This window comes from Mustela erminea, chromosome 5, assembly GCF_009829155.1.
Source record: "Mustela erminea isolate mMusErm1 chromosome 5, mMusErm1.Pri, whole genome shotgun sequence".
Taxonomy (NCBI): Eukaryota; Metazoa; Chordata; class Mammalia; order Carnivora; family Mustelidae; genus Mustela; species Mustela erminea.
Window position 1 is genome coordinate 28,782,380 of NC_045618.1, and position 24,253 is coordinate 28,806,632.

General features: G+C 41.7%; 1 protein-coding gene across 1 annotated transcript in view; it reads right to left on the bottom strand.

Annotated features, from left to right (window-relative positions):
* Positions 1-6,881: 6,881 nt before the first annotated feature.
* The window catches only part of ETFA (electron transfer flavoprotein subunit alpha), an 86,238-nt gene continuing 68,866 nt past the window's right edge, over positions 6,882-24,253 (bottom strand). The window contains exons 10-12 of the mRNA XM_032342348.1: positions 22,123-22,188; positions 16,774-16,854; positions 6,882-7,189 (exon numbers count right to left, since the gene is read on the bottom strand). Coding sequence (XP_032198239.1) covers positions 7,151-7,189; positions 16,774-16,854; positions 22,123-22,188 — 186 coding nt within the window. The 3' untranslated portion in view covers positions 6,882-7,150. The remainder of the gene's footprint in view (positions 7,190-16,773; positions 16,855-22,122; positions 22,189-24,253) is intronic.

Consider the following 24,253-nt stretch of genomic DNA (forward strand, 5'->3'; position numbering starts at 1 on the left):
TAGTGGCCTGGAATTCTCTTTAGCATGGTGGGCCTTCATTCCATCCACCACCACAGCTCAGGCCCTCCTTTCTCACTCTAGGACTACTCTTGACTGAAGCTCTTGTCCTGGGGCTGCCTCCATGCTCCTTTCCAGGGACAACTTTCTCATTTCTAAAGAGAAACATTAGGAGTGGGACCTCCCCTCTCTGAGCTATGGGGGCCTCAAATGAGATAAGGTCCAAGGAAGCCTTCTTAAAAGGAGAGTATCTTACTAACTAGTCAACAGGGTACTTGTGTGGAGTTGCCTAGCAAGGACACTCAACAACTCCAGGGACTGGCACGGCTAACCCCAGCTTTTGAATGGACTTCTCAGGGCTGGAGAGAAGTCAGGATCACTCCGCCATCCTTTACCTCAGGCGCTGTTAGGCACCTAGGGTGTCAAAGCCCAGGCACCTGGATCGTCAGCCCGGCCCCGTTTCCATTTATGTGGCTCCAAGTGAATCCTTGGGCCCACCCCCCATACGGCAAGAATAATAACTCCTGAGCCCCCTGCCCCCATGCGGGTTGCTGGGATAGCTAATGACATAATGGAAGGGAAATCCCTTTGAGAATGTTTCAAGGGAGACACAGAAACCATCCTTATTAATAATAGATGCCTGGGGTGTTGCACTGCCTGCCGTGTTCAGCACTTCTGGAGAAGGCTGTGCAGGAGATGCTTAGTTATTTCACTGGCTGCTGCAGTGTGTGGTGTGGGGAGGATGGTAGTGGGGTGTATGGGTGCTGGGAGATGAGGGCCCTGCCCTCAGCCCCAGTGGCCAGCCAAGGCACTATCTGCTCCTCCGAGCTCTCCCTGCTGGCAAATCCCCACTGGTTCCTCTGTAAATAATGCCTTGGAGTCAGCCTGAGTTAGGCAAGAGAATACTGTTCTCCAGACTGGAGGCACCTTACCTGCCTTCCTCTCCCTTCTCCAGTACAAGCTAAAAACCTTTGTTTTTCTGACACAAACTAAGCGAGGTTTGTTTTTTTTCTCACGCCAGCACTGAAAAGTTTGGTATCGTGTCCTGGTGAAGAGTTAATTCAGTTATCCAAATAAAATGATGAAACATTTGCTGCTAAATTTATTGCAAGCTACCAAAGAGACGATGCTAGCATAATTTTATGCAGAGCCCTAGGCTACAGCGTAGCCAAACAGACTGCCTATTCATCCTGAATAAGCAAATGAAATTGACTACCCTGGAGATCAATCAGGACATTAAACACTGTGATGAATGTGGAAGAATTCTTCAGTGTCTGAGATTTACCGGGCACCTTTCACCAAGTGCTCTAGAAGCCTCCTCAGCATCAATTAGGCCTCATAACTAGGTAGGTTCACCTCTGCCTCTGCCGCATAAAGAAGGGGCGTGGGGTTCTGGGAGCCAGTTTTCCTCCATGTTGCAAAAGGGAGCCAGTGTGCAGACCAGATCCAGATTCTAGTACAAAGACCCCTGCCTCCCTGAACAGAGTGGTTCAGAATGGAGGAGTATCAGGCTAGATGGGGACCCAGGACTGGGGGTCAGGGTCTCTCTTGTTCTTGGTGTTTCTGTACCTTGTCCTTGCTGGGCCTTCTGCCTGAGACACAGTTCTTGATCGGTTGTTTTGGCAGCTTCTTCTGAACCTGGCTGAGCAGCCTCATCTCGCCTCTCCATTCAGCTTGCCTCAGCCAGACTGCATTCATTAGGTATGTTCACTGTGATCCCAGAGTGGACAGGACATGTGGCTGAGAGTAGATGTTGGCCTAGGGTCACCATGTACTAGCTGTGAATCCGTGGGCATGTGTCCTAAGTTCTGCAGGCTTCTGTGTTCTCATCTGGAGAGTGGGGACTACTGCTACGCCTCGTGGGATGGGAGGCTTGAATGAGGTAATGGATATATAAAGGGCTCAGTCGAGTATTGTGGGCATAAGCAGCTCTCAAAAATAATTTTTGTATCTACCTAAGCTGTTTGAGATCTGCCAACACATTCACAGGGGAAATCTGACGACAGTTTGAGAGATCACTAAGTTCAGTTTGCCATTTCACAGTCAATGAAAATGAAGCCTGAAGGAAGGAGCATGAACAGGCTGCCCCTGAGGCAGTGACAGAACCAGGATAAGAGCACAAGTGTCCCTGGCACCAGCCAACTCAGTGTCCCCAGGTCCCAAACCCCAGTGGTCCCCATGCAGCCCCCACATTGGCTGGAGGTGGGTGTACTAAAAGTCAGTAGGAAACCTGCCTTCCCTCCCACAGCCAGCTGTGGGAGACACAGGTGAAACCCAGGTCAGTGAACCCTCACGAGGACCTGGCCACTCACCAATCCAGGCACCATAGAAAGTAATATGCTGTTTCCTTCCCAATAAATTCCCAGTTCCACCTCTGTACCGTGCTTCTAATGACAGGCTGCTGTTCTGAGTAACACCAGCCTGAGAGTCCTGGAGAAGCTAGGAGATGCTGGGAGGCAGCCTGGTATGGTGGAAAGGCCAAGTTCTCCAGACCTGGTATCCCATCCAGGCTGCACATCTCACTGACTGTGCCTCTCGGGTCAGTTACCTCTCAGCCCGCCTATTCATCCAGAAGGTACGGGTGATGATATCCATCCCTATGATGATATCCATTTAGGGATCGTTGTATCAGAGAAGGCTATATAATGCCCCTAGTAGATTCTTAATAAATAATATTTGCCAAAATATTGGTTTGTGTTCTAGTTTTACCATTTGCTTTATGACTTGGGGCACTTCTGAGGGTCTGATTTCTTCACCTTTCCTACCCTTTCCACCTCTGACATGGTAATTTACATGAAAGTGTTCTGTAAACCAATAGTTATCAGCAACTTTTCTTCATTTGAGCTCCTCACAAAACATTTTTTAAAACCTAGGGCTATATGAAATTGTGGCCGTATATCACCCGATACGGGCTTTTTACAAGGTTATCAGTCAAGTCCCCTTTAAGCCCCCTCAGCAACAGCTAACCAAATCCATCTGTTGTAATCAATAGTGTTCTTAGGGTTTCCCAGCCTTTTAAGCCCACTTTTATGTAAACCAAAACAAAAATCCCTCGTGAGAGACAGCGTGAAATGCAACCAAGCTGATGATCCCTTTCAAAAAGACAGCCGAGAGCACTTACGGTTGGGGTTTCAAGGCCTCCAGTGCCCTGGACACGCCCAGGCGCTGCCGGCAGTGAGGCTCCCACATCGTCCCGGGAGGAAGGGCCCCTACTCTCTGCCAGCCTCGCCCACAGCGCTGGACCCATTTCCAGTCTCCAGGGACTCATTCTGCAACCAAAGAGCTTTCAGCCAAACCCATCTGGGGCATAAGGCCAGAAGATTCCTGCAACAGCCTCCCAATCCCTTCCGCCCTCTCCTCCCTCTAGCCATCCTGTGTGCACCACCAGCTCAAGCTACTCCTCAAGGTTAGGGTATGGGACCCTCCTCAAAAAAAAAAAAAAAAAAGTCAATCGCTCCCTGTTGCTAGGAGGCTGCTTATGACTTCTTCAGGTGGCAGTCAGGTAGCACTTATGGAACATTGTGAGCAGTCAGGTAGCACTTATGGGACATTCCGGATATACAGACATATTTAATTCTAACATGCAAGCAAGGAACAATTAGCAACTATCAGAAGGTATTTTTAAGAATTCAACACATGTCCACTGAACAAAAGCTGCAGGGAGTCGTGCTGCTTACCTCCTTAGTTAATATCCGTTTGCTACTTGTTATTTCACTTTGGAATCTGCTTAAATTCCTAAGACAAGGGATAGAAGCCATCAAAGTTTGAGGGGAAAAAAGTGTGCAAAACTTAGGATTGGGAAAATTCTATTAATTTTCCCCGCAAATCAGAAAACGCTTTTCACAGTATCATTCCTGGTCTAGCTCCTGAAATGGCAGTATTCCTTGAGGGCAAAGTTTGAGAACCACTGACCAATGGGGTAAAGGCCAAACTGCTCACTTAAAGGTCAGTGGCCTCCACCCTACCACCCTCAGCCCCCAGTTTCTGCCCCTCACCGCTTCAAGCATTCACGTGAGCTGTTTCCACATCTGCCCCACATGTAAATATCAAAGCCTCCATGCCAGAAGGAATGACTGCGGCTGGCCCATTAAGGGAGCTCTCTCTGTATACACTATTCATACAAGTCTCCTTTCTAATCACACCTTAAATGCAAAATCTTGGGGGCAGGGCTGTGCCTTCAAAAGCCTGTGTTCTCAGAGCCCAGCAGGGTGCTGCTTCAGGACAATGGCTGGGCCAGACTCCTGCAGGGCAGAGATCCACACAGAAATACGTTAGCCAGTGAGTCCAGCAGGGAATATTCCCCCACAGTACTGCTGAGAACCAGGACCACAGAAAATGCTGGATGTTGTGCTTTCTCAACTACTGAGAAGCTCCGACCAGACCCTCACTGGGTCTCAGTCCATAGAGTAAGGAGGGCATTTGCTTGATCCAGATGGCTGGCCTCAAGGACCAGAATACAGCTCTGCCCTCACAGGGCTGCCTTTCCAAACGTGGCCAGAGTAACCAGGCCACCAAACTCCCAGGGCCTGTATGAGGTTAACCGAAGACTTCAAGAAACTGGGGGAAAAAAGCAGGAAAGATAAACAAACACGGTAACGAAAGCTACCCCTAACATCTCTCCCCACGTTGCTTCCAGCTGCGGCTCTGGGTCCCCAAGCCTGAGGCAGGGGCAGAGTCCTCAGGAGCTGACAGTTTGGTGCCCAATAAAACAGGATAAAAAGAACCCATCAAATTGCACCTTCTGGCATGTATTATGGTTTTAATAATTGCCTCCACCTCACACAGCTGCCTTTTTAAGGTGAACTCTATGTGGGCACTTAAGAAGGGCTTTTAGAACTGAATAAAATCCCACTGGAGAAACAAGCCCAGAGCACAGGGTCTCCTCCCCAGCGAGGATCCTGAATGTGTGCCCTGTCCACCGGCACCAAGCACTAGTGCCTTTTACTGAGCAGTGACTCCCCCTGTTCCTTGAGCCAAGGTGAGGTAGAAACATATACTGGTAAAACCATGGCTCTGACCCAGACTTCCTGGTTTCAAACCCTGGCTCTCATTACAGGTGATCTGAATTTGGGCAAGTTACAGAACTTGCAGTGCCTCAGCTTCCATGTCTGTAAAACAGGGATGGTAATCATAGCATCAATCTTAAGGGTGTTGCGGACAGCAGGGGTTCGGTATGTGTACAGCATTACTGTGGCGCCTAGCACACAGTAAGCGCCACTCAGTGCTACTGTGATGATGAGTTGTACCCAGTAAAACTGGAGTGAACTGCCTGAAGGTGGGACATGGCAGTCGTGACAGGAGGACACGGAGAGAAAGAACCATCAATTCCACTTCAAGGCTAGGAGCCATGCAAATGTACCACCCGGGACTGGTCCTCCCTGAGCCAGCATACCCTAGACTCAGGGTACCTCTACCATGGCACCTTCACATTTCTCCTCTCCCCAAGTTATAGTGTCAACAGGGTAAATGGAGAAGGCCCTGATAAGCAAGGTTAGTTCCGCTGGGAAGAGCCTCAAACCCAACAACTCTATATGGGAATTATGTTCACAAGAGTGGTTCAAACCACATGGCCTTGGACAAGTCACTTGGTTGTGCTTCAGTAATCCTTTGTGAACAGGGATGCTGAACCAGATGGTCATGCTCAGCTCTGACACTCTAGGATGCTGTGGTTCATTTTATTGCTATCTTCTCATCCTATTAGGTTCAAGAAGGTTGAAATCCCAGAGACATTTAACTTCCAAAAGTGTTTCAAAAGCCAGTGACTGTGACAAAATCAAAGAGTTCAAGAAGCCAAGCCCCAGGATGGCCAAAGAGAGGGACGGGCTGACCACCTCTGCCCCATCCCCTCTTGTACCACTGGCCACTTCCCAGCTCCTCCCTGCTGTCGTCCTTAGTCTGTTAACTACTGTACCTTCTGCAGATCTGCTTCAGGTGGCAGCTGTCTTCATGTTATTCAGGGGCTGACCTGGGCCTTTCCAGAACCTTTCCAGGACACCCTCCCACAGTACAGACCAAAGCCTCCCCAGCCCCCGTTCTTGGGCCTGCATGAACACTGGCTTCTAGCCCTTGTGACACTCTCCATCTCAGTCATGCCTCAGGGCAGCAGAGGGAGAATGCCAAAGCTAAACAAACATATGGTCATCTCACATGCTTGGCTGTTTTCTAAGACAGCTCAAAGGAAGCATCAGGAGGGCCAGAGAAAAGCCAAAGCATTCTCTGAGCAGGAATTAAACATTTATATTAATCACACTATCTGTTAGCGTAAGAGGCCATGTTGCATCACCACAGCCCGTCCTTCTCCCCTCTCCTTCCGAGACACAAAGTCCTATAAGCTGACAAAACTTTGAAATGAAATGGAAAATTAAATTTAATGTAAGCCAACTAAATTCATTCAGCAAGTTCAGGTTTAAGTTGGGTCTGCTTTGGTCCTATTAAGGTTTTCTGAAGACTGGAGTATATTTAAGTTAATATTCATGCTTTGTGGCCATGCTTTTTTAACTCGGAATTTGCCAATCTAGGTCCCTTCTCTCAACAACTAAATTAAATGATTAGTCTGGAGAGAACAATCATGTTCACAATCTTGCCTAAACACAGAGTCCTCGGGCACCTGGGTGGCTTAGTCATTAAGCGCCCGCTTTCAGCTCAGGTCATGATCCCAGAGTCCTGGGATCAAGACCCATGTCGGACTCCCTGCTCCACTGGAAGCCTGCTTCTCCCTCTCCTACTCCCCCTCCTTGTGTCCCCCCCCCCCGTCAAATAAATAAACAACAAACAAACAAACAAACAAACAAAAATCACAGAATCCTCCATGAAAAAGACAGGCAGAGAAAAAATAAATTTTCACCCCATTTCTTCAATTTTCTTTCTTTACAAAGCTAGGCATATTTCTGTTAGTAGTTTTAAAGCCGTGGAAATGTTTTATTATATATTTTTTACAGAATTAGAAAAATTTAAAAAATTATTACTTGGAGCCACAAATAATTAAAAGAAATATAGTAACAGGCTCATAAAAAAGCATTCTGGCATCTGTAAGAATTTTTTTCTCAAATTATGATATGTAGCTCTCCATACTTTCCAATGATTACTGTAATAGCCATGAATTTCTATTTCAGTTGAATACTTTGATATATTTTCCTTCTTAAAACACTGTAACTCATTTCTTCTTCAACAACTCAGTCATTTCAGGAACTACCTGCAAATTAAAACAAAAAAAGTCATTAAGCAACTTGAGCCTTCAGTGTGATATGGTCACAGCTCTATAGGAAGTACACAGAGATGGGGCGCTGAGGCAGCGTGTGTGCCCCTGGTCCTGCCAGCCTTGTGTCCAGGTAGTCTTCCTTTCAAAGGCTGCAGTCTTGGAGCGCCTGGCTGGCTCTGTCGGTTGAGCGTCTGACTCTTGATTTCAGCTCAGGTCATGATCTCAGGGTCAAGGGATCAAGCCCTGAGTTGGGCTCCACACAAGCAGGGAGTCTGCTTGAAGATTCTCTCCCTGCTCATGCTCTCTCTTTTGCTCTCACTCTAAATAAATAAATAAATAAAATATTTTTTTAAAAAAAGTATACAGAAGCCAAAAGAAGCTACGCGCGTTGCTGCTGAGGCTCGAGGTGTGTCCCCATCCCCAACATGTTCCTCTAGGCTCTCCTCTTATCTGTGAGAATGTGGGGTCTGTGGAATGACTACATTTAAAGATTTATTTACTTTAGGGAGTGAGAAAGAGAGGCGAGAGCATGAGTGGGGGGAGGAGCACAGGTCAACAGAGAATCTCAAGAAGACTCCCCACTGAGCACAGAGCCCCATGGGGGGGGGCGGTCTTGGCCTCATGACCCTGAGATCATGACCTGAGCTGAAATCAAGAATCAGACGCTCAACCGACAGAGCCACCCGGGCACTCCAAGACTACAGCCTTTGAAGGGAAGACCACCCAGACACACGGCTGGCAGGATCAGGAGTGTACACACTGCCTTGGAACTTTACTTTCTTTCTTTCTTTCTTTTTTTTTTTTTTTTAAATAAATAAAGATTTATTTTTCTATTTTGGGGGGGTGGGGGCTGAGGAGAGGGAGAGGCAGACTTCCCACTGAGCAGGGAGCCCGATGAGGGACTCTATCCCAGGACCCTGAGATCATGACGTGAGCGAAGACAGACACTTAAGTGACGGAGCCACCCAGGCGCCCAGGGGAGAGTGCGTCATGAAGAGACTCCACACTGACCGTGGAGCCCGACCTCATAACCCTGAGATCATGACCCTGAGATTATAACCTGAGCCGAAACCAAGAATCAGATGTTTAACCGATTGTGCCACCCAGACGCCCTGACTAGGAAACCTTCTGACATAATCACAAACCTCAGAAAGGCACCACAAGAAACAGGAGTCCAATTTTTCTTCTGTGAGGAGAGTAATGTGTATTTTTCACCTCTGTGATTTCTGGTTATTCTTCCTACCCTTACTGCTCTCCTGCCTTTCCTTCAAAGTCCACAGCAATATTCAGACATGACCCCGTCAATCTGCTCTAGCACTTGTTTTCTCATTGTTCATTTGCTTACACATCTGTCATTCGACAAACACTGTAGTTGCTTCCTCAGCACACGTTCCTATCTTTTGGCACATAAGAATGAGCTGCATGCTGAACATTCAGTTTCATCATCCTCTGTTAAAGGCCTTGTGCTAATGCGGTGTCTGGTCAGCAGACAGAGTAAGAAACCACAGCGAGGAAAAACTGACCAAGTTGGCTCCCATTTTAAAAAAGATGAATTACTAACTCTTAGTCTCCGCAGTTCAGTGGCTGCAACTGGAGCTTTCCACGCGGAGCTGCTTTGGGGTAGCCTGACAGCACAGGCGCCCTGGGCACGGGGACTGCAGGTGGTGTCACATGGAGCCCACCTGAAAACTAGCTGAGCCATCTGTGTAAAATATCAATTACCCAGTCTTCCACGGGGCTGTCGACTGTCCTAGCTCGGAGAGATCCCAGCTGAACTCGCCACTGATGAATACAGCCTCTCAATTATTTAAGAGAGCTACATTTCCATTAGGTGGAAATAATGTGTTCGTACAAAATTTATTAAGGAAATTGTCAACATGTTGTTTCCTCCGAATGTCACTTTGTCTCCAGCCTATTAAAGGCCCATGTTTACCATGGAGCCAGTGGGCAGTAGCTCAGGGGCAGCACTAAGAGCTGGCACCACTTCTCCCAGCTCTGCTCAGTGGAGAGTCCATGAGCTGATGCCAGGCACACAGATGACACGCTAAAGAGGCCTCTTGTGGGACCTATGTGTTTCATGAAAAATAGGCTAGAGCCCAACTTCTTTTAAACATTAACATGAAACATTAACTTTTAAACATTAACTTGATTTGGAACATATAATTTTTAAAAATCTTCCAGAATGTCTCCCTGCTACAACCCCCCAAAAAGGGCTAAAGGCACTCTGTCCACCATCTATATCCTTTTTTATTAGATCAACCTCAGACTTTCCAAGCATATTACACAATGCCTTATCAGTTAAGGAAAAGAAAAATGCCACTCAAGTTCACTGCATGTCTGACAGCCTGAGCACTAACTCAGAGATTCGGATTCTTATTTTTATTTTAGATAGTGCAGGCCCAGCTCTCTAGTCAGTAAGACCAGATGAAAGTGAATTTACATTTAAAATAAGACAATTTAGGGGCATCTGGGTGGCTCAGTGGGTTAAAGCCTCTGCCTTCGGCTCAGGTCATGATCCCAGGGTCCTGGGATCGAGCCCGCATCGGGCTCTCTGCTCAGTGGGAAGCCTGCTTCCTCCTCTCTCTCTCTCTACTTACTTATGATCTCTGTCTGTTGAATAAATAAGTAAAATCTTTTAAAAAATAAAATAAGACAATCTACTGATAGAAATCAAAACACAACTATAACACATGAAAAAGTGCTCCATATCACTAGGCATCAGGGAAATACAAATCAAAACCACAATGAGATATCACCTCACACCAGTCAGAATGGCTAAAATCAACAAGTCAGGAAATGACAGATGCTGGCGAGAATGCGGAGAAAGGGCAACCCTCCTACACTGTTGGTGGGAATGCAAGCTGGTACAGCCACTCTGGAAAACAGCATGGAGGTTCCTCAAAATGTTGAAAATAGAACTGCCCTATGACCCAGCAATTGCACTACTGGGTGTTTACCCTAAAGATACAAACATAGTGATCCAAAGGGGCACGTGCACCCGAATGTTTATAGCAGCAATGTCCACAATAGCCAAACTATGGAAAGAACCTAGATGTCCATCAACAGACGAATGGATCAAGAAGATGTGGTATATATACACAATGGAATACTATGCAGCCATCAAAAGAAATGAAATCTTGCCATTTGCGACAACATGGATGGAACTAGAGCGTATCATGCTTAGCGAAATAAGTCAAGCAGAGAAAGACAACTATCATATGATCTCCCTGATATGAGGAAGTGGTGATGCAACATGGGGGCTTAAGTGGGTAGGAGAAGAATAAATGAAACAAGATGGGATTGGGAGGGAGACAAACCATAAGTGACTCTTAATCTCACAAAACAAACTGAGGGTTGCCAGGGGGAGGGGGTTTGGGAGAAGGGGGTGGGATTATGGACACTGGGGAGGGTATGTGCTTTGGTGAGTGCTGTGAAGTGTGTAAACCTGGTGATTCACAGACCTGTACCCCTGGGGATAAAAATATATGTTTATAAAAAACAAACAAACAAACAAACAAAAAAACACAACTACATTCGAGTCATTTAATTAGTATTCCCCCAGAGTGAGCACCATGGGAAATAAAGTTCAGGTGTAATTCTTGCCCACAAGGAGTTCTACCCCCTAGCTGGGGAGAAAAGACCGAGATCTATGAACCACACAACCAAAAATGTACCCGTCTTACACTGTAACGTAAGAAGATGAGAAGAATAGCACTAAATGCTCAAAATCCAGGGGTTCTAAGGAAGAGATTAAGTGTGGGCTCAGAAAAATCAGAACATTAACATGGAGGAGAAAAGGATTCTGGACAAAAACTGAGGAGGCAGACAGAGATAAACCCTGCAAGTTCCAGAGAGAGAGCATAAGGGGTTAGAATGACTCTAATGGGCAGCTATGATAGGAAGAAGTAGAAAAAGTTTTAAAAAACAGATGGTATGCAAAGTCCAATGAATGGGAATAAGAATCTCTCCAACAGAGACGGTGCTGTGACAACATGCAAAAGAATGAAGATGGAACCTCACCTCATACCACATGCAAAAATTAATCCCAAATCAATCAATGACCTAACTATGGGAGCTAAAATAAAACTCTTAGAAGAAAACTTAGGGCTAAAGCTTCAAGACTCTGGATTTGGCAATGGATTCTCAGATATGACACCAAAAAACAACAGTAACAAGAAAAATACAGATGAACTGGACTTCATCAGAATTAAAAACTTTTGTGCCAAGGGGTAATTATAAAGAAAGTGAAAGGATAATCTACCTACAAAATAGGAGAAAATATTTGGAAATTATGTATCTGTTAAGAGTTAATATCCAGAATATTTAAAGATCTCCTACAACTCAAGAACAAAGACACACATTCAATTAAAGAAGGACAAAAGATTTGGATAAACATCTCTCTAAAGAAGCTACACAAATAGCCAGTAAGCACATAAAAAGATGCTCAACATCATTAGTCATTAAGGAATGCAAGTCAAAACCACAATGAGATACCATTTCATACCTACCAGGATGGCTCTGATTTGAAAAATAAAAAGTAACAAGTGTGAGCAAAGATGCGGAAAAACTGGAAGGCCTGCACATTGCTGGTGGGAATGTAAAATGGTGCAGCCACTAGAGAAAGCAGTTTGGAAGTTCTTCAAAAAGCTAAACACAGAATTACCATATTACCCAGCAATCCCCAGGCATACACACAAAGGAAATGAAAGTGAGGACTTGAACAGATACTTGTAGGCCTATAATCACTGTACTGGATTAGGCAGAAGTTTCACATATAGGAATATAGGACACCTACTAAAGGGAAAGCAATAAAAAATATATAGATAAACTGGACTTCAACAAAATGTAAACTTTTGTGCATCAGAGGACATAAAGAATGTGAAAAGACAGGAGCTCCCCCCTCTACTTGCTAAATGGATGCTATCTGATACATGACTTGTTTAATAAAGTCAATAATACAATAAACAAATAAAGAAGGGAGGGGGAGGGAGGGGGTGAAGAAAAGGAGAGAATGGAGGGGAGAGGAGGGGAGGGGAGAAAGGAGAGGAAAGGAAAGGACAGGAAAGAAAGAAGAGAAAAGAAACATTATTATTGGGAATAGTATTATTGGTGGGAATGTAAATAGGGCAGCCACTTAGGAAAACAGGCTGGCAGTTCTTCAAAATGTTAAAAATAAGAGTTATCAAGTGACCCAAAAATTCCTTTCCTATATATGTACCCACACAAGATGAAAACATATATCTACATGAAAACTTAAATGCTCATAGCAGCATTACTTATAATAGCAAAAAAGTAGAAACAACTCAAATGTCCATCAAATGATTAATGGATAAACAAAATGAGGCATATCCACACAACGGATATTATTTAGCACATTAGAACATTATGCAAAGAAGCCAGCTATAAAAGACCATATATTACATGATTCTGTTTATAAGAAATGTCCATGAATGGCTAATCCATAGAAACACAAAATAGATTAGTAGTTGCCAGGGTCTGGGGAGAGTGGGGGAACAGGAAATGACTGAAAATATGTTTGTGGTTTCTTCTCAGTGTGATGAAAATGTTTTGGAATTAGATAGTTGATGGCTACATAACTCCTAATATACTAAAAATCACTGAACTATACATTTTAAAAGGGTGAAACTTTATGATTTATGAATTAAATCTCAGGAAAGCTATATAAAAAAACAACCACCAGTCACGTAGTATCCCATACTCTGTCACTCTGACTCTGATTATAATATTTACCATTTATTGAACACTTATTATACCTGTATGAAAGGAAATATAAATAGGGAGCTTAATATTAACACAGACTGTACTAGGTACAGTATAATCTCATTTAACCTTCAATACAACCTTGTAAGGTACGTAGTATATTTATATTACTTTTGAGGAAGCTTGCATTCAGAAAAATTAAATAACTTGGCCAAGATAATTTAACTAGTATGTGGCCAAGACAAAATCTGAATTAAAGCTCTTAACTACTGTACTGTATTATTTTCCTTATATGAAGAAAGAAAAAAAAACCCTCATGTCTCTAACTCATGATTATTAGAAGGAGGAAGTAAAACAATAATTAAAAATTAAAATCCATACACATTTTTACTCCAGACATAATAAAGTTTGGTGGATACCATATCATTCAGAGCATTATTAGTCTATTATGTGATAGTCTGAAATTTAAAATTTTTACACAGAAATTCAGTCTTAAAAAGTCCTTTTTGCACAACTATTATGTCACTCATGATATTCTTTTTCTTTTTTTTTCTTAAAGATTTTATTTTTGGGGATGCCTGAGTAGCTCAGTCTGTTAAGCATCCAACTCCTATGATCTCAGGGTTGTGAAATTAAGTCCTGCATGGGCCTCTGCACTGGGTGTGGGGCCAGCTTAACATTCTTTCTCTCCCTCTGCACCCCTCCTCCCTCTCTAAAAAAATAAAAACAAAGATTTTATTATAATTTATTTGGGGCTCAAACTTAAAATCCCAAGATCAAGAGCCAGGTGGGTGCCCCTGACTTAAACTATTTTCTTTAAAATCTTAATCTGAAATAGATAATGCTAACTCATTCATAATTTGCATAGCCATATTTTTATGTGCTGTTATACCTTTAAATATTTGATTTTTAAAAAACAGAGCATGGCCCTGAGGAGCTTATTCACTACACCACCTTGTCCATTCTTTAGTCAGAATTACTAATATTCATGTGCCATATTCATTCTAATTTCAACTGAAAAAACAATTTGATAGATACTGTCTAGGTTCCTAGAGTCTGTCAAAGGTGAGGTCCTTTTTACTGCAACTTATCAAGGGTAGAGGAGTCCTGGTGAACCACCTGGCCAGAGTCCCTGATGAGTTAGAAAGGCAGGGTGATGAGTAAAAGAACAGAATCAGGAGCCTGGCTTAATTGTGCCAAAAACTTGCTGAGTAATTTCCACAAATCACATCTCTCTGGGAAAACAACCTAAAAAGAACATATCACTTGTCTTATACATGTAGTAGCAACCAGGAGGCTACAACTCAAGCAGCACTGCTTTTTTTTTGTTTTGAAATTTTATTTTTAAGTAATCTCAACACCCAACGTGGGGCTTGAACTTACAACCCTGAGATCCAGAGTCAAATGCTCTACTAACCAAGCTAGCCAACTGCTCCCAAGCAGATTTTTAATATTTTCATAATCTAATCTGTTTCTCCCCACAGACTGCTTTTTAAAGGATTAACTTTTCTCCCTTTATATTAATCAAAAGGTATATATACCGGGGCACCTGGGTGGCTCAGTGGTTAAAGCCTCTGCCTTTGGCTCAGGTCATGATCCCGGGGTCCTGGGATCGAGCCCCACATCGGGCTCTTTCAGCAAAAAGCCTGCTTCCTCCTCTCTCTGCATGCCTCTCTGCCTACTTGTGATCTCTGTTTGTCAAATAAATAAAGGTCTTTAAAAATTAAAAAAAAAAAAAAAAGGTGTATATACCTGTGTTCAGAACTTCTGAGTATGAGGTAACCACTACCTTAATATAATTCTAGCTATTAACAAATAGTCCAAACACATTATCAAATGCGGGCTTCTTAAAACACCAAAAATAGCTTGAGAATCTCTGGTTAGAAATCTGCTCACTGATTCTTGAAATTCCTTTCCACTTCTACTGTCTTAGGACTCTCACCAAAATACCTCTCTCAGCATGCACACAACCCTCACTCGCTCACATACTTTCTCTTTCATGTTCAACCTGGGAGCTGCCCTTAATGCAAGAGGCATTATGAGACCATTCCATCAATAATTGCTACAAAGATGGTCTTGCCCCCAAGGCAGGTATCCACTATATAAACATCACAAATTTCCAATTGTCTAACACTTCATCCATTTATCAAGGAAGCCCACTCTGTAGGTTGCAATATATAGTACACAAGAAAACAGAAAAATGTATTGCAAAATAAGCAAAATTACTTATAAACTTATTTAAATATTCACTTGGAGAAAAATATAAGGCAACTACAGTAGATGTCTGTTTCCAAACACGTCAACCCGATACCTGGTGAGGGTTCAGAGGTGTTTCATTTTTAATTACAAGGTCTTTACTCCTTTAAGCTTCTCACTGTAGCTAAATGCTAGCAGCCTGAACAAAGTTATCCTTGTACAGAAACTTTTTAAAAATTTCTCTTTCATACTAACTTTTCCTCCCACTGATGTTACTGTAGTGGTCAAATGACTGTCATTAAATATTGTTTGTTCTTACACAGCTGAACCAAGTAACAGGAGCAGCAGAACTACCTAAATTCTAACTTTCAATTACAGGACACCAGGATCACTGAAGAGGGGCTATATTCTTCCTAGGGCAAGATATAGGCTCTTTGGGAGGCCAGAGGCAGGGAGGGGGTGCTGAGGGGAAGGCTGACCCAGGGAAACAGCCCCATTCTCGTCTCTGCATGAGGAGTTGAAGGGTCCATTTTCACTGAGCATGAACATATATTTGAGCATGAACTTCAAAGTACAAATGGGCTCTCAAAGTACACTCATTAGTTCATCTGGATCATATAAAGTGCTGATGAAGCCATGGTAATGGACCAATTCTCTTGTCAAGGGGACTACCCTGGCTCTCTTCTCAGGCTGCAGCCTCTCTCTTAAAGCCCACAGTAACTCGTTGTAATTCTGTGCGAGGGGTTCCTCACTCTAGCAAACCCACCTACTTCTCCCAGTGTTAGGTGTTACTTTCAGAGCCTCAATGGCTGCATGAGTGATTTCTGCATAAGGCTACCAGGAAGTTTATAGGCAAGCCCTGAGGGACAGAAATAAACCAGGCCAGGCATGAGCTAAGAACCTTTAAATGTGGCCAAATGGTACACATCAGTATCACTAAAGTAATTTTGCTCATGGGGAGGGCAAAGATGGGGGTGATGGCAGGGTAGAAAGAACACTCAAAAATGTGAAGAGTAGGAGAGTGCAGAGTAAGTGTTCTTCCCTACATATATCACATTAGGAAGGCATTAAACTCTCAAACACAGGAAGCAGAGCATACTTGTTGAGTCAGATAAGCTGGACCTGAGTGCCCAATCTTCCCTTGAAAAGCTGCAGCACGGGGGCACCTGGATGGCTCAGTTGGAAGAGCATCCAACTCTTGATCTCGGGATCATGAGTCTGAGTGCTGTGGTGGGTGTAGAGATTACTCAAACAAATAAAACTTAAAAGAAAAGCTGTAGCATTTCTGGCAAATCTCTGAGTAAGGGTATTTGATGTGAATTTCTTTAAGGTACCTGCCAAATGATTCTCGGTCATAATTACTTGAATCACTTCACACTGTGTGCTAACTTAGAACACAAGATGCCAAAAGCCATGTGGATATTTTAAAGACAATATGGACTCCTTAAAGGTAAAAGTTATAATACTCTATATAAACTTCACGTATTTATTAGGACAACTTCACAGTTCAAAACTGTGTACAAATATTAATACATACACAGATACACAGGTACACAAACAAACACACAGTGTTTTCCTATAATGGCTTCCTCTCTGACCAACTCTAAGAGGTTCCTGGATGACAAGCTAGGTAACAGCCCTCTCTCCCAAGGCCAGCTTACCTTAAATAAATCAGCAACTATTCCATAATCAGCCACTTGAAAAATTGGAGCTTCTGGGTCTTTGTTAATAGCCACAATCGTCTGTGAAATAAAAACAAAGACTTTGGTCTTTATTAAGAAAACATACCACAGATTGATGTTTCTACTTTAACACTCCCAACAATAAATTTATATTGTTAAAGATGTTTACTAAATAAGATGAATTTGATTCATTTGTGCCAATACTGTAAATTTAGGGATTTCTGGGTTTGCACATACAATTATCTCCTACACCACCACTAGCCCATCACAGTATTTAAAAAGGTTTTAAGCCATTATTTTTCTAAGTTCTTTTCTGACATGAAAAACAATGTTTTAGGAAGTAACAAATGAGAGGAGAGGAATCTGGGAAGATGGCAAATTAGGAAGCATCAGGAGGAATCTGTCTTCCTACCTACACTGTTAACAACAGCACTGGCAGAATCTGTCTAATGTAACCATTTTGGAAATCTAGAGTCTACTGAATGCTTGCAACTTCCAGGGGAAGGCTTGCATGAGCTGTAGCTCTTAGTGCAGTAACAGGTACTCATTCCCTGCCCCAATGGCAAGCAACTGTGCACATGTTCTTGCAGCTGCTTGTACACAGCCTGCAGGAGACAGAGTGGGCAAAAAGAACCCTGTCCTCCAGGGACTGGGGACCTGTGCTCTGATTCCGGATTGCTGTTACTGATCAAAAAGATGTTGCTTATTGCACCTCTCCCATTGTTAGAAGCCCCTCCCCTCCTCTGGCTAAAGTTACCTCTAGGGGATTTAAAATGTCAAAGCACTTCTGCCTCTCTTCAATGTTCTTTTCCCCTTTTGGAAGCCAGACATTCAAGACTAGGACACTTAGAAGAAACTGGATATACAAACTAACCTCACATACAGGCTCAAAAAGGACACAAAAAGATCTTAAGTTTATACCTCAGGTTAATCTTTGGCACATATACAACCTATAACAACCAAAAAACAACAATAATAAATAAAAACAACAACAACAAAACAGCAAACCCTGGGGAAGGAGGAGAATCTGATTTCCAGGAATAGATTATTAGATTCAAATTCCAGTTTTCAACAACAACAACAAAAAAAATAAAAAAAACACTAAGAAACAGGAAAGTATGGGACCACTCAAGGAAAACAAAATCAAGAGAAACTGCTTCTAAGAAAGGTCTGATGGCATCTCTATGAGAAAAAGACTTTAAAACAACCATTTTAAAGATACTCAAAGAATTAAAAGATGTAGAGAAAGTCAAGAAGACAATGTATGAACAAAAGGGAAAAAGCAAAAGACAAAACCTAAAGAGAAACCAAAAAGAAAATTCTGGAGTTGTACAGTATAATAACTGAAGTGAAAAATTCACTGGAAAGATTCAAAGGCTGATTTAAGCAATCAGAAGACAGAAACAAGTCTTTAGAACAGAAAGAAAAAGATTAAAGAAATGTAATCAGAGCACTTAAGGGTCCTGTGGACCAACATCAAACAAACCAAAATATGCACTGTGGGAGTCCCAGAAGAAAGAAAAAGGCGCAGAAAGAATAAATGAAGAAATGGTGGCTGAAAATTTTCTAAATGTGATGAAAGACATGAATATAAACATCCAAGACACTAAACAAACTCCAAGAAAGATGAATTCAAAGAGACCCACACCAAGACACATTATAATCAAACTTTCAAAAGCCAAAGATAAAAAGAGAATCTTGAAAATGAGGACATGTGGCTCATCACACACAGGAGATCCTCAATAAGAATATCGACAGATTTCTCAGAAATTTTGGAATCCAGAAGGCAGTGAGCTGATACATTCAAAATGCTAAAAGAAAAAAACTGTTGGGACGCCTGGGTGGCTCAGCTGGTTGAGCGGCTGCCTTCAGCTCAGGTCATGATCCCAGCGTCCTGGGATCGAGTCCCGCATCGGGCTCCTTGCTCAGCCGGGAGCCTGCTTCTCCCTCTGCCTCTGCCTACCACTCTGTCTGCTTGTGCTCACTCTCGCTCCTCTCTCTCTCTCTGACAAATAAATAAATAAATAAAATCTTTAAAAAAAAAAAAAAAAAGAAAAAGAAAAAAATTGTTGACCAAAAGTATTATATCCACTGAAACTGTCCTTCCAATGACATTTTCTGCAAAAATTTAAAAAACCCATCCTAAAATTCATATGGAATCGCAAGGGACCCCGAATAGCTAAAACAATCTAGAAAAGGAGCAAAGCTGGAAGACCCACACTTCCTGATTTCAAAACTTACTACAAAGCTACAGGAATTAAAACAGTGTGGTACTGGCATAAAGACAGATATATAGACTTGGGGGATAAGAATAGAGAACTGAGAAATAAACCCTCACATATATGGTCAAATGATTTTTGACCAGAGTGTCAAAATCATTTAATGAGAAAAGGACAGCCTTTTCAACAAATAAATTACTATGTCTCCTACATGAACCACCAAAAGATCCTATTATCTCCTATAAAATTTTTTATGTGAAGGATTATAATGACAGATGAGCAAACTAAGGCAAAATAGTCCTAAAAACAGTGCTACATGTACCAATTATTCTTTTATTAGTAATGGATTATATATTACAAATGGTTTGGTATTCCCCATAGATTTTTTTTTTAAGATTTTATTTATTTATTTGACAAAGAGAAATCACAAGAAGGCAGAGAGGGAGGCATAGAGAGAGGGGGAAGCAGGCTCCCTACTGAGCAGAGAGCCCGATGCGGGGCTCAATGCCAAGACCCTGGAATCATGGCCTGAGCCAAAGGCAGAGGCTTAACCCACTGAGCCACTCAGGCGCCCCTTTTAAAAAGATTTGATTTATTAATTTGAGAGACAGCACGTGCACACATATAGAGGGGAGGGGCAGCAAGAGAGGGAGTGTCTCAAGCAGACTACGCAAAACACAGAGCCCAAGGTGGGGCTCAACCCTCCAACTCTGAGATCACGACCTCAGCCAAAACCAGCCACTGGATGCTTTACTAAGTAAGTGTGCCACCTAGGCACTCCTCCACAGATGCTTCAAACACCACTGTAATTAAAGTAAAATTAAAGTTTTGACTATAATATTTGATTCTTATGTGGTGTTATTTTAATACAGTATGATGATTTATCTCCATAGAAGTAAAATTAAGTTTCTACCTGCTTGTTACTCTATCACATGAGAATAGCTGAAACATATTTTAATTGAATTTTGATACAGTCTGACTTAACATATAGGATACAAGACATATGTGTAACTCCCCTAGGTTCTCTCAAAAAAGATGAAAATATTCCAGAGTATCTGAGATTGAAGCATAGTGGTAGTCCAAGTTACTACTATTCCAGTCAAACATGCCATATGTATTAAAAGATGTGTGGTCAGAGACAAGAAATGATGGTTTCAGTATGAGCCTCAAATCCAAAGTCACAAGTACAAACATTTCAAAGCACAGGCATTTGATTTGCATCGAGGTGTTTCTCTTCTGGGAATATGTAAGCCTGCTTCACAGGAACTAGCAGACATTTATTTAATTAATGATGTTAATGATTTTCCTGGAGGCCACCTAGTCAAACATCTGACATTTTAATCATGTGAAAGCTTTTTCATTCCAACCATATAAAAGTTATTTTTAAAGCAAAAGCACACAACTGTGGACAAGGAACCATTAAAGTATTTAAGAAAAAAGATTTGGGATGGTTACAGTTTTTCAAATTACTAAAAGAATATTCCTGGATTGTCAACTGTAAATGAATATCATAAAATCTTGCTTGTATTCTAAAGCTCTCCTAATATGTCCTTATAAATTCATGCTCCTCTTCCTTACACAGCTTTTAAAGCACAGATTATAATCAATGATATTAATATGTTTATAGTCCAGAAAGTACTCTCATTACATCGAATAGTTTCATATAACAATCAAATCTCATTCTTCAAACTATATGACGATGTTAATTAAAACTATAACTTGTATGCAGTATGATTATTAGATTTAAGCCAATTACTCTAATATTCCATTTTAGACCTCAACCAAAATTATAACCAGAGATTGTTGCATCTCCTACACAAGTTGGTGATGACAAGAGCTGTTTTTTTCATTTAAACATCTCCTGCATCTACTACAAAAGTAAATACTTAATAAATTTGTTGACTGCATAAACAGACAACATCTTGGCTCAAATTTATTCTTATAAACAGTTCCCAACACTGGTCTCCTTACTTCAATCGTTCCCTTTTTTGTTTTAACATACTAGCTAGACCCTCTCTCCCCTAATCCAGTCCTGTTGCCATGGCATGACAATTTTTACCAGGATCTTCTTGGCAGGCAGAATCGTTTGAGAAATAGAATTCTAGATATGTCTGAACTCGCCCAGCTAAAAATATTTTTTAAGGTTGCTGATGTTGGAGTGTTTTTTTTTTTTCCCTTTAATGCAGCAATAACATTTTCCCCACTGGCACTGCTTGTTTTCATAGCTCAGTAAAGAAACCTGCCATCCAACTGTGAAATCTGACTGGTTTTGAGCCAATTCATTTAGAGGTTACAAGGAGGTAGTGAATGTATTTTTTCAAGTTAGAAGTTAAACCTGTTAAAAGTTTTATTACCTTTATATCAAACTTCCATCTGAATGGATAAAAGCTGAAGTGTCAGAAGCATCTCTGTCTTCATGAAAGACTAAGTTCATAATTCAAAGTGTGCATTGGTATGCATGAATTAATGTGTCACCTTCTGAAATATATGCTCAGAGAATCCTTAAACAGGGCTTCCCAATATGGTCCTAAGTAGCAAGTCAGCATCCAGTGTTTCCTCTATACACTATATTGCTAACAATTACTGAGATATGGAGATGCTCCAACCCTAAATGTTTCTGTCACACTTTAGTAACATACCTGAGAAGAGGAGCTTTGCTGCCATATAAAGGTGGGACTTTAAGGGGACCAGGGTGAAGCAGACAATCAGGGATCAGAAACTTCACAAACTAGTTAGATGGTCAGAACCTCATCAAGCTCTATTCACCCTAAATTTTCTACCCATAGATGGTCAGAGCTGACAGGGACCTTAAACATCATCAATGAATACATGTATTAGGCAAAGAACTGAGGAACAGACAAGACACATCATGTGGTAAGCTAGGGGCAGAGTTGGGACTCAGGGTCACACTTCTTTCCATGACATAACAATGCCTCTCCTACCAATGGTACAGCTTCAAGCCGTGAACAGCACCTTATATTTCTTTCTATTCCTAGACAGAATATTAATCTGAATGGTTGAACGTACACACTGTAACTATACGGAACGAAGGAAACCAAAATTTTAAAATAAGGTAATTTTTCTTCTAGGATTATTATTGTGTAGTTACCTTGCTATCTTTCATCCCAGCTAAATGTTGGATGGCTCCAGATATTCCTACAGCAATATAAAGCTCCTGAAACAAAAGAAACCATATCATTAATATGTACTTATATATATTGTATTGTATCCTCCACAATACTGGCATTAGCAATTCAAGTCTTAGGTTAAAGATATTTTATTTTATTTTTTTTTTTTTTTTTTTTTTTTTTTAAATATTTTATTTATTTATTTGACAGAGAGAGAGAGATCACAAGCAGGCAGAGAGGCAGGCAGAGAGAGAGAGAAGGAAGCAGGCTCCCGGCTGAGCAGAGAGCCCGATGCGGGGCTCGATCCCAGGACCCTGGGATCATGACCTGAGCCGAAGGCAGCGGCTTAACCCACTGAGCCACCCAGGTGCCCCGGTTAAAGATATTTTAAATAAAATAGATGCAATATGTTTTACTTAAATCATGTTTTCTTCCTTCCCTGATCTAACCCATAGTCTTCTTTTTCTTCTGAATTCCTATACTAGTGGTGATATAATAATAAATATGCAGGTAATGAAAATCAATGAGCAGTAAGTATGTGCTAAGCATTTGACATCAACTGTTTCACTTAATCTCATAATTTGCTGTGAGGCAGCACTTTTGTTGGGCTGCTCACTTAGATACCACATTTGAATTCATCACTCTGTATATATTCACTATACACAAACACACACACACAGACACACACATTCACTAGATACACACACACACACACACATATCAATACATATCCATATATACCCATTCACAATATATACACAATGTACATATAAACACATACACATATTAAAATATATTTAGACTTGTTTGCCTCTTCATAAAAGAGTATTTATTAAAATGATAAGATATAGTCATTAAACTTTCATATTTAGAACAAAAGTACAAAACAGCCTTAAGGATTTCTAAACACAGACACACATACATGTGCACATGCATACACAACCTCCCTAAGAAATACAAACTTGTTGAAGGAATAGGCTAAGCCTATTTCAAGGTTTATAAAAGGACCCCCAGACTGTAGTTTCTGAGCAAATGTTGATGACAATATTTGCACTCCCCGCCCCGGCCCTCTGCCCTTAGTAATAACAGAGAATGACTACTGATTACTGCTCTCTGTCCCCTTACCTAAAAAATTTAAAGTGTCCATGTTTAGAAAACTACTAAGTGCTTAATTTAAAAGAGTTTAGCTGCTTCATTCTGTCTACTAGATACAATTAAAGCTTTAACTGAAAAGCTTTTCCCCACACATAAACTGACCAAGTCTGGCCTTGGGTAGGAGGTTTATCTACCATATAACCAAACTGACATTACGGATTTGCCACAACTGACAGCAGTCAATCCTCAATACGAATAAGGTGGAAGGCACTGAAAGTGGCTTTGTCACACTCAGTTTTATTATTTAATGACAGTGTTAGGTAGTCCCACCTTGTTTTCTACACTGCTTATGATTTAACAACTGCTTGCTCCAAAATGTGAGAGCATTTCAGCCAAGATCTGAGGATAATGTCAGTAAATAATGCTATGATTTCTCATAACACATAACATGTGTGGCTGTATACAAGTCAATTTCCCCCTTTCTCAGTTTCTCAATTGTAAACAGAGGGGGGTATAGCCCCCAAACTAGAGATTCTTTAAAAAGCTTTCCAGGATACTCTAACATGCAGCCAGAGCTAAGAACCACTAGAAAGGTGATCGCTCAGCTCTTATGGAGCTTAAAACCTAAATTCTTTCCAATAGGACCAGGCCAGGGGATGCTATATACCCAGGCTTTATCTTTAAAGGCATAAAGTGGGCGAATCTGGGTGGCTCAGTTGGTTAAGCATATGCCTTTGGCTCAGGTCATGATCCCAGGGTCCTGGGATCAAGTCCCACGTCAACCAGGATGCCTGCTTCTCCCTCTTCCTCTGCCTGCCCCTCCCCCCAGGTAGTGCACTCTCTCTGTCAAATAAATAAATAAAATTAAAAAAAAAAAAAGGCATGAAGTGTCCAACCACTTCTAAAGCATCAAGATACCATTATAAACCCTGGGAAAGGAGACAACCTAGTCCCCAAAGTGAGTTCAATCATCTAAAAATGAGGTAGGCTTGTTTTCCAATTCAACTTGCTCTTTAG